An 11,727-nucleotide genomic window follows, 5' to 3' on the forward strand; every position below is an offset into this window, starting at 1 on the left:
GGGCTATTTGACCAAGAAGGAGAGTGATGGAGTGTTGCATCAGATGACCTGGCCTCCTCAATCCCCTGACCTCAACCCAATTGTCATGGTTTGGGATGAGTTGGACCACAGAGTGAAGGAAAAGCAGCCAACAAATGCCCAGCATATGTGGGAACTCCTTCAAGACTTTTGTAAAAGCATTCCATGTGAAGCTGATTGAGAGAATGCCAAGAGTGTGCAAAGCTGTCATCAAGGCAAAGGGTGGCTACTTTGATGAATCTCGAATATAAAATATATTTTGATTTGTTTAACACTTTTTTGGTTGTGTGTTATTTCATAGTTTTGATGTGTTCACTATTATTCTAGAATGTAGAGAATTGTTGAAAAAAAGAAAACCCTTGAATGAGTATGTGAGTCCAAACTTTTGCCTGGTACTGTACAGTATCAACCTCAACTAGCACTGTATCCCTGCATATATGGTACTGGTACTGTCCTTGTAAATATTCTTGTGCGTTTTATTTATTGTGTGTTTTTATTTGTATTTATCTGACCTAGTATGGTTTCCGTGCTCTTTTAAGGATCCTATTCAGGATTTTCTATTTCTTATCTTTGATATTCAACACTGCATTGTTGAGGAAGAGCTTGTAAGTAAGTAATGTTTACACATGTTGTATCCTATGCAAGAAACAAATTAACATTGATTTGATTTGACATTTCTGATAGAGTTGGTTGAAGTGCCTCAAGCATCTGTCTATAAAATCTGCAATGTTTTGTTTTACTATTACTATTTTTCATCCATATTACATTAGAAATGTTATATAAATGTTTTAGATGCAGATGAAATAGGTGTCGTGCCACTGGTGCCATTCGTGCTTGATTGACATCTGCATACATGGGTGGCAGGGATCCTCTCTCATGAACAAACAAAATTGGAGCATAAACAAACAATATTTCATGAACAAACACACCGGAGCATATTATTGGCCTGTTTGTGTGTGAGTGACATTTGTGCACATATGGGCGTCAGGATCCTTGCTCGTCTTAGGGTCTCCACCTCCCCTCACACACACCCAACCTTACCACGGCAGGTCCAACTTGTTCCAGAGACTCTCTCTCCCTCTGGAGCAGACTGTTATCATGACACGCACAAACCATCCCTGCAGAACTACTCAAGGCATTTACCACTGTCAACACAGGCCTACGCACGCAGACACAGAGTAACACACACACAAACCAGTGATGTAGAAAACCTGAACAGACGTGCTGCGCCTTTTATAAATCTGTCTTTGACCAATCAACAGAAGGCGTAGGACTGTCCGTAGATTGACTACTTTACATTTATTCAGATGTCAGATGTATATGTTTTATGAGGTGAAACCGTATAGACTTGTTTTTTAACTTGGCATTGTCATCTGCCTTTGGATTTGCCTCAGTGCAACACCGTTTAAGAAGTCAATATAGTGACTGTGTCCGAATACCCACACTAGCGTACTACATACGTAGGCTACTCATCGTTACATACTATTTAGCACATACCGTTTAGTTAAAAAGTATGCAGTATGCCACGGCCGAAATGCAGTAGCTCAGTAGAATCTCCTGACTGGCTGTTTAGATATTGCGGGGCCAAGTGCTGGTAGAGTTTTCCAAATTCAACAGACATGCATCACATTAACCATCCTGATAATTCTGTAGCTCATTTCCAATTCGATGAATTTCTCTAAACTCTGTATAGAATAGGAATGGAGTTATAGGCCCAAGGCTGGTTATAGGCAGAATATCACATTCAACCTAAATCACAGCCCATAAAGCTCATCTATCTTATTTAAAAAGGACTAAAGACAGAAACATATCATTTGGTTCCAATTCAACATATTTATTAGTGAAACCAAAGTGTTGAAACAATTATAAATTCAATTAAATAGCCTAGTGCACACACCAAAACGTTTAAATGTTCAAATCAAAAGGCTAATGCACAAAACAACATGGGCAGGCAGATGCATCGCAAATTCAGATCCGTTGGGCAGCAACATAGTAAACTAAAGCACTGATCATTGGGAACAAGATCAGAGTGACTGCTAAGGCATTATCCATAAATTAAATAATTAAATAGATAACCTAGCCTACCTAGCCTACAATCCATATGTTTAAATCAAAAGGCTTGATTAACATGACATCAATAACTCAGCCACATCCTGAGTACTTGGTGCCGACACATTCAGAAATCAAAAGACACTTTCAGAAATTAAATATGGTTTAGTACTGGCAAAGGACAAGAGAACAAGAAACACTTTTCAATGAGAAAACAGAAATCCACTTAAAAAATTAAGTCTGTCTTCAGTTGTAGCTTAAGATGCAATAGCCTACTCGTGATAATTTTAAGGAGAACAAAAACGACATAGTTTCGCTATTTGGCATCTTCCCTAATTAATGGTTTGACTACTTGAACAGAACTAGGGCCTATCACTCGCAGCCCACCTCTTCCAATGCATTGTGGAAAAGTGTGCATCAAATTCTGCTAGATGAAGACCGGAATGAGTATAACATCCTGGCATTTAAACCATACTCGATTTTCGAAAATTCACATAGGCCTAATATAACACATTCCTTTTTTGCATAGTGAGAAGGTGTAATGCGCGATTACACTGTTTCCCGCTATTTGTCGATTTCATTCCATAGGCCCCCCAAATTTTCGGAGCAAATTATAATATTTTCTGTTGTTGTTGTTGGACATAAAAGACTGTAAAAACACCAGGAAATCAGCTCCAAGTGATTTTAATTTTGGAAATCTGTTCCCAAGTATTCCCACTCATAATGGAGACATGTAATTGTATACAAATTATTACATGTTAGTCAAATATTATATCTGTTTGGGCTTGTAGTCTGCCAATTATTTTAAATTATGTTCCGCCCCAAGACCATCTGCTCAAGAAAAAATCAGCCCGCGGCTGAATTGAGTTGATGATCCCTGGTGTAGAGCAAACAGCTGCATTTAGCAGTGTGTGTCTGTGTGTGTGTCTGTGTTTCTGTGCGAGCGTGCATGCTTGAGTGTGTGCATGTGCATACGTGTCAGGAAAATCATAGATCACAGTTTTGATTTGATCTGACTCCAAACCAACAGTAATTTTGAAATAGTAACAGTAAGGTCTCTGAGAGCCTGATAAGAAAGCAGCAGTGATGGTAACTGTCCACGTAGCTAGCCTTACTGTGTTCCCTCCTCCCTTCAGTTCCACTAAATGGGGAATAGGCTCCATTTATTTCCTACATTCTGTCAGCATTCCTTCTGATATCCGCAATACTTTATGTCAAGTAAGGCTTGCTTATAAAGTATCACATGCATGTTGTGAATTTTACTGATTATACGAGTGTGTATGGATGGGTATGTATCACCATGAGTAATAGTTCTTTTAAAGGTGCAAATAGCAGTTGTTGCATACATTTTTGGACTTATAAATGAATGATATGTTCCCATTGATTCTTGAAGAATATAACTTATAAATGCCTCATCAACTGTCACGCCTCATCAGAATACAAAATATAGGGTTGTTTTACTCCAGTGTTATATTAAATGTAAACAAACACTATATAGCCTTAAAAGATGGTTAAAACTATCATTTTGATATCATGGATGGTCGGTCAGTCCTTGCATCTATAGATCTGTCTATGAATTTGAGAGTGTTTACATTTTTTCAGCCCCTCCCTCAGCTTTTTACAGAAACGGGCAGGGAGTATGCTTTGTTATTATTTCTACTGCTGATTGCTGCTTTAAAATAAATATTTTTACTGTTATTTCCCGTAAACCTAGCTCATTCTGTGCCTTTGCCAGCTCCCCTGTCATGTTCGTTGTCATGCCAATAATGGATAGGCTAAGACATGACAAGGAATGAGAGATTATTTTAAACCTGCCCAGTTTTGTATAGTGAATGTGTGGGTGTTTAGAGGACAGTGGAGGGTATATCTGTGTGGACGTAGCAGGATTTTAAAAAAGGAGTTATCTAGAACCTAAAAGGGTTCTTCGGCTGTCCCCATAGGAGAACCCTTTGAAGAACCCTTTGGGTTCCAGGTAGAATCCCTTTGGGTTCCATGTTGAACACTTTTCACAGAGGGTTCGACATGGATCCCAAAAAGGTTCTACCTAGAACCAAAAAGGGTTCTACTTGGAACTGAAAAAAGGTTATCCTATGGGGAAAACGAAGAACCCTTTTGGAACCCTTTTGTAGGCATTGGTACACTATGTGTGCTTTATGACAGTGTATGTTAGCTCTCTGGACATTAACGTAACTTGATTGACAATGGTATTTTCCATGTCCTACATTCTTTAAGGGCGTTTTGCCCTCATTGCATGTGAAGAGCAAGGCACACTATGGTAGCTGGGTGCTTGGGATAGTCAGGATCATAGACCTGGGCTCAAATGCTATTTGAAATCACTGCAAATACTTTAGATGGGCTTGATTGAGCATGTCTGACACTATGGACCTAATAGAATAGTTTAAAATGTGCAAACCCTGCCCAGCTGGCCCTCTAGACAGGCTAAGGCAAACACTCAAAGTATTTGAAAGATTTCAGATAGTATTTGAACCCAAGTTTGTTACAGTCAGGATCCCAGTTGGGTCCTTGCATCTTTCTTAAACCCATGCAAATGTTAAAATTACTCCCTGAGAGAGAACTTTCCAAATACACAAATCTCAAGGATAGTTCAAATCCAAAGCACTCACACACCCAAGGGACCTAAATAAGGAATTAAGTCAGGCTTAAGTGCTTAATGTGAAACTATGGTTCACTTCACTCTGCTATTAGTGCAGGGGAAGTCATAGTTGAGGTTACAATGGAACGTCAGGATTGCCATGACATTACAAAGTCCAACCCCACTGGACGTCTGAGTCAAGACATTTGCCAACCAACCCAGTCTTAGAATAATCATCCCTCAAGCTTCATGAGATGGAGTGAGACACATCAAATCAAATCACATTTATTTATATAGCCCTTCTTACATCAGCTGATATCTCAAAGTGCTGTATAGAAACCCAGCCTAAAACCCCAAACAGCAAGCAATGCAGGTGTAGAAGCACGGTGGCTAGGAAAAACTCCCTAGAAAGGCAAAAACCTAGGAAGAAACGTACAGAGGAACCAGGCTATGAGGGGTGGCCAGTCCTCTTCTGGCTGTGCCGGGTGGAGATTATAACAGAACATGGCCAAGTTGTTCAAATGTTCATAAATGACCAGCATGGTCAAATAACAATAATCACAGTAGTTGTTGATGGTGCAACAAGTCAGCACCTCAGGAGTAAATGTCAGTTGGCTTTTCATAGCCAATCATTAAGAGTATCTCTACCACTCCTGCTGTCTCTAGAGAGTTGAAAACAGCAGGTCTGGGACAGGTAGCATGTCCGGTGAACAGGTCAGGGTTCCATAGCTGCAGGCAGAACAGTTGAACCTGGAGCAGCAGCACGGCCAGGTGGACTGGGGATAGCAAGGAGTCATCATGCCAGGTAGTCCTGAGGCATGGTCCTAGGGCTCAGGTCCTCCGAGAGAGAGAAAGAGAGAATTAGAGAGAGCATACTTAAATTCACACAGAACACCGGATAAGACAGGAGAAGTACTCCAGGTATAACAGACTGACCCTAACCCCCCGACACATAAACTACTGCAGCATAAATACTGGAGGCTGAGACAGGAGGGGTCAGGAGACACTGTGGCCCCATCTGATGATACCCCCAGACAGGGCCAAACAGGAAGGATATAACCCCACCCACTTTGCCAAAGCACAGCCCCCACACCACTAGAGGGATATCTTCAACCACCAACGACAAGGTCGAGAATAGCCCACAAAGATCTCCGCCACGGCACAACCCAAGGGGGGCGCCAACCCAGACAGGAAGATCACGTCAGTGACTCAACCCACTCAAGTGACGCACACCTCCTAGGGACGGCATGGAAGAGCACCGGTAAGCCAGTGACTCAGCCCCTGTAATAGGGTTGGAGGCAAAGAATCCCAGTGGAGAGAGGGGGACCGGCCAGGTAGAGACAGCAAGGGCGGTTCGTTGCTCCAGAGCCTTTCCGTTCACCTTCACACTCCTGGGCCAGACTACATTCAATCATATGATCATCAGTCTTCAGTAAAGACTTAAAGGTTGAGACCGAGTCTGCATCTCTCACATGGGTAGGCAGACCATTCCATAAAAATTGAGCTCTATAGGAGAAAGCCCTGCCTCCAGCTGTTTGCTTAGAAATTCTAGGGACAATTAGGAGGCCTGCGTCTTGTGACCGTAGCATACGTGTAGGTATGTACGGCAGGACCAAATCGGAAAGATAGGTAGGAGCAAGCCCATCTAATGCTTTGTAGGTTAGCAGTAAAACCTTGAAATCAGCCCTTGCCTTAACAGGAAGCCAGTGTAGGGAGGCTAGCACTGGAGTAATATGATCACATTTTTTGGTTCTACTCCGGATTCTAGCAGCCGTATTTAGTACTAACTGAAGTTTATTTAGTGCTTTATCCGGGTAGCCGGAAAATAGAGCAATGCAGTAGTCTAACCTAGAAGTGACAAAAGCATGGATTAATTTTTCTGCATAATTTGTGGACAGAAAGTTTCTGATTTTTGCAATGTTACGTAGATGGATAAAAGCTGTCCTTGAAACAGTCTTGATATGATCATCAAAAGAGAGATCAGGGTCCAGAGTAACGGAGAGGTCCTTCATGGTTTTATTTGAGACAACTGTACAACCATCAAGATTAATTGTCAGATTCAACAGAAGATATCTTTGTTTCTTGGGACCTAGAACAAGCATCTCTGTTTTGTCCGAGTTTAAAAGTAGAAAGTTTGCAGCCATCCACTTCCTTATGTCTGAAACACAGGCTTCTAGCGAGGGCAATTTTGGGGCTTCACCATGTTTCATTGAAATGTACAGCTGTGTGTCATCCGCATAGCAGTGAAAGTTAACATTATGTTTTCGAATGACATCCCCAAGAGGTAAAATATATAGTGAAAACAATAGTGGTCCTAAAACGGAACCTTGAGGAACACCAAAATTGACAGTTGATTTGTCAGAGGACAAATCATTCACAGAGATAAACTGATATCTTTCCGACAGATAAGATCTAAACCAGGCCAGAACTTGTCCGTGTAGACCAATTTGGGTTTCCAATCTCTCCAAAAGAATGTGGTGATCAATGGTATCAAAAGCAGGACTAAGGTCTAGGAGCACAAGGACAGATGCAGAGCCTCGGTATGACGCCATTAAAAGGTAATTTACCACCTTCACAAGTGCAGTCTCAGTGCTATGATGGGGTCTAAAACCAGACTGAAGCATTTCGTATACATTGTTTGTCTTCAGGAAGGCAGTGAGTTGCTGCACAACAACTTTTTCTATCATTTTTGAGGGGAATGAAAGATTCGATATAGGCCGATAGTTTTTTATATTTTCTGGGTCAAGGTTTGGCTTTTTCAAGAGAGGCTTTATTACTGCCACTTTTAGTGAGTTTGGTACACATCCGGTGGATAGAGAGCCGTTTATTATGTTCAACATAGGAGGGCCGAGCACAGGAAGAAGCTCTTTCAGTAGTTTAGTTGGAATAGGGTATGCAGCTTGAAGGTTTAGAGGCCATGATTATTTTCATCATTGTGTCAAGAGATATAGTACTAAAACACTTGAGTTTCTCTCTTGATCCTAGAGGTTACCATGTTAGAGACAGATATATAGATTTTTTTCTGGGTTCCCCAGGTCTATGCCATTGCCTTGGAAATCAAACATACGGTTTCATCCCAGAAGACTGATTGTTTACATCAGACATTTGACAGTAAACAGTATGGTGGTGGTGACTCACTACTAAACACCACCAAATCTAAGGCTGTTATGTAAAGCTGACCCAACCCTGGCTAGGGCTGCTCTGATGGCAGTGTCACAGGACAAGACAGGTATCCTGACCCTGTAAATGCTGGCCTGTCTGTGTCTCTAAGGCTCAGCCTTCCCTGTCTGTTTTTCTCTCACCATTATTATCTCAAACCTGATTTGTGTCTGAGCCACGATCTGTGGCCAAGGATTAAGATCCAAATCTGTGTACCAACACAAGCACACGCAGGCATGCACACACACAAACACACACACACACACACACACCTTAGTCATACACTACTTTTTCTGTCCAGACTGAGTTTGAATTGATCTGCATAATCGATAATGATGAAAATCAGTCTTGTATATTATATAATGTATGTAGAATTTCTTCATGTTTATATACACAAGGTGTACAAAATATTAAGAACACCTGCTCTTTCCATGTCATAGACTGAATCCAGGTGAAAACTATGATCCCTTATTGATGTCACTTGTTAAATCCTCTTCAGTCAGTGTAGATGAAGGGAGGAGACAGTTTAAAGAAGAATTTTTAAGCCTTGAGACAATAGAGACAAGGATTGTGTATGTGTGCCATTCAGAGGGTGAATAGGCAAGACAAAATATTTAAGTGCCTTTGAACGGGGTATGGTAATAGGTCCCAGGCAAACCGGTTTGAGTAGGTCAAGAACTGCAACGCTGCTGGGTTACGCAACAGTTTCCTGTGTGTATCAAGAATGGTCCACTACCCAAAGGACGTCCAGCCAATTTGACACAACTTTGGGAAGCATTGGAGTCAACATGGAACAACATCCCTGTGGAACACTTTCAACACCTTGTAGAGTCCATGCCCCAACAAATTGAGGCTGTTCTGAGGGTTAAAGGGGGTGCAACTCAATATTACAGTAGGAAGGTGTTCCAAAAGTTTTGTACACTCAGTGTATAGCATCCATGTATGAAATGTTGTATAATGCTCCTACATCAAACAGTTGAGTGAACTGTTTTTTTTCTCTGTCTATATGTCTGTCTGCCCTTTCAGGACATTGATGAGTTGATGCACACGGACAGACCGGACTGGCAGAGTGTCATGCAGTATGTTTCTCAGATCTACAAGTACTTTGAGACTTGACCAGAGAACAGGGGGCAGGAGGACAGGAGGAGGAAGAAGAAAGGATGCACCGCAGCACTTTCTGTACGGTCCATGTCCCCTTCTCTCAACATGGAACCCTAGAACCCTTATTCCTCAAACACACTGAATGAACCCCCTCAACTGACTCTCACATCCTCCTCAACACTAAAAATTTGAACTTGCTTGGAGTTACTGTTTTTCTAACTCCTACGTACATAATGGTACAATCGACACTTTGTGTTAGAATGCTGAGATCTGTGACTGCAAATAAGAAATATAAAACCTTATTGTTAGCCCTTACATGGAAAGACATGATGCAATTATTTTTTATTGTTTATGTTGAAGTCCAATGATTATTTAGAAATTATACTTTAAAGGGATAGTTCACCCAAATTACAAAATTACATATTGGTTTCCTTATCCTGTAAGCAGTCTATGGACAAGGTATGACAGCAATCCATGCATTGGTTTAGTTTCCTTGATACTGTTTCCAAATGCTAATGTTTTAGCATTTGTGGCACAAATCCCATTCAAGTCATGGCACCGATATTAGCATTGTTCGCACATGTCCAAATTATTCGAAAGTATCTAAAATGGATTATGAGCTCAACAAAGTCACTTATAGATGATTTAAACATGATTGGCGAAAAATGCTAATACCATGACTTGAATGGGATTTGTGCCACACATGCTAAAACATTATCATTTGGAAACAGCGCCAAGGAAACTAAACCAAAGCATAGATTCATTTCATCTCCATAGACTACTTACCAAGGTTATTGTGGTAAATCAAAACTGAAATTAAAACAAAAACGAATCATTATAAATGATTGAGTAAACTGAAATAAAGTAATTAGCAACCCGTTTGAAAAACTAAAACTATACTGAGACTATTATCTTTGACTCCAAAACAAACAAAAATAAAATAAAACACATTGAATGAAACATTAAATTAAACCATCACAACAAAAATGTTATGGATTCTCAATCCTTTGGGGGGTTTTCAAACAACTAGAATTTCTGCTGACCCACCCCTCCACAAATCTAACAACACAACCTTCAAATCTGAAAATGTATATTTTTACATCAACAAATAACCTTCAATTGATTACATTTTCATCTCGCTCATCAAATGTTTTGAACCAATAAATACATCCCCCGCGACCCCTCTAGGAGTTGCGACCCCGAATTTGAATACCACTGGCTTATAGCGTAAGGAAACTAATACATCATATTGTAATTTGGTGAACTATTCCTTTAAAGGAAGAGTTTGGTTTTACATGAGAAGCCTATCAAATCAAATTGACTGCTTTCCGTTCGTCCAAAAGAAACCAATGCCTTTATTTTTGTTTACGAGACAGACCCAAGTTGCCATCTATTGGCACTACAATGAATTGACAACACTACATGTAGCTCTGAATAATATTTTACAGTCACACTATTTAATGAAAATGTGTTATTATTAATAAGAAATGTCTTCGCTGTTTAAGCACAGTGGGCCTGACTGACTGACTCAATTAAACCATTATATGGTGTCCTTTAGCAACTGTTGTTTTGGGGTTTTGCACAGCAATATGATTTTGTCTCCAGCAAGCCTCTTTTAGCTGTAGCTATCATACTGGGGATGGTCGAGGGAACATAACTGAAAAAGGTGTTGAAGCTAGGACAATTACGATGATGTCATCCAAATGTACCATGAGAGACAATCCGGAATGAACCAACAACCCTGAATTTTTAGCTTCAGTCATGGTTAGTCTCTGATAAAGGAAGTACTGCAGTACAGTATTTATTTATATATGTGCTCAGAAATGTGAGAATGATGCAGGAAATGTACAGTTGAAGTCGGATGTTTACATACACTACTGCTGGAGTCATTTAAGCTTGTTTTCAACCACTCCACAAATGTCTTGCTATAGAAATTATAGCAATTTTTTGCTATAACAAACTATAGTTTTGGCAAGTCAGTTACTTTGTGCATGACACAAGTAATTTTTCCAACAATTGTTTACAGATAGATTATTTCACTTACAATTCACTGTATCACAATTCCAGTGGGTCAGAAGTTTACATACACTAAATTGACTGTGCCTTTGAACAGCTTGGAAAATTCCAGAAAATGATGTCATGGCTTTTTTTCTGATTGGCTAATTTACATCATTTGAGTCAATTGGAGGTGTACCTGTGGATGTATTTCAAGGCCTACCTTCAAACTTAGTGCCTCTTTGCTTGACATCATGGGAAAATCAAAAGAAATCAGCCAAGACCTCAGGAAAAGATTGTAGACCTCCACAAGTCTGGTTCATCCTTGGGAGCAATTTCCAAATGCCGGAAGGTCCCACGTTCATCTGTACAAACAATAGTGAGCAAGTATAAACACCATGGGACCACGCAGCCATCATACCGTTCAGGAAGGAGACGTGTTCTGTCTCCTAGAGATGAATCTACTTTGGTGCGAAAAGTGCAAATCAATCCCGGAACAACAGCAAAGTACCTTGTGAAGATGCTGGAGGAAACAGGTACAAAAGTATCTATATTCACAGTAAAACGAGTCCTATATTGACATAACCTGAAAGGCTGCTCAGCGAGGAAGAAGCCACTGCTCCAAAACCGCCATAAAAAATCCAGACTACGGTTTGCAACTGCACATGGGGACAAAGCTCGTACTTTTTGGAGAAATGTCCTCTGGTCTGATGAAACAAAAATAGAACTGTTTGGCCATAATGACCATCGTTATGTTTGGAGGGAAAAGGGTGAGGTTTGCAAGCCGAAGAACACCATCCCAACCATGATGC

The 11,727-nt window shown here is 40.5% G+C and overlaps 1 protein-coding gene across 4 annotated transcripts in view; it reads left to right on the plus strand.

The window, feature by feature from the left end:
* LOC139423124 (cytospin-B-like) overlaps positions 1–9,866 on the plus strand; it is a 172,412-nt gene extending 162,546 nt beyond the window's left edge. For 3 of the 4 annotated variants that reach the window (XM_071174793.1, XM_071174794.1, XM_071174796.1), the window contains one exon: positions 8,846–9,126. In XM_071174793.1, coding sequence (XP_071030894.1) covers positions 8,846–8,935 — 90 coding nt within the window. In that variant the 3' untranslated portion in view covers positions 8,936–9,126. Of the gene's footprint in view, positions 1–8,845 lie in introns of all 4 variants that reach the window. The other variant, XM_071174795.1, reaches the window with a different exon arrangement.
* The last annotated feature ends 1,861 nt before the right edge of the window (positions 9,867–11,727 follow it).

This window comes from Oncorhynchus clarkii, chromosome 12 (genome assembly GCF_045791955.1).
Source record: "Oncorhynchus clarkii lewisi isolate Uvic-CL-2024 chromosome 12, UVic_Ocla_1.0, whole genome shotgun sequence".
NCBI classification, from domain to species: Eukaryota; Metazoa; Chordata; class Actinopteri; order Salmoniformes; family Salmonidae; genus Oncorhynchus; species Oncorhynchus clarkii.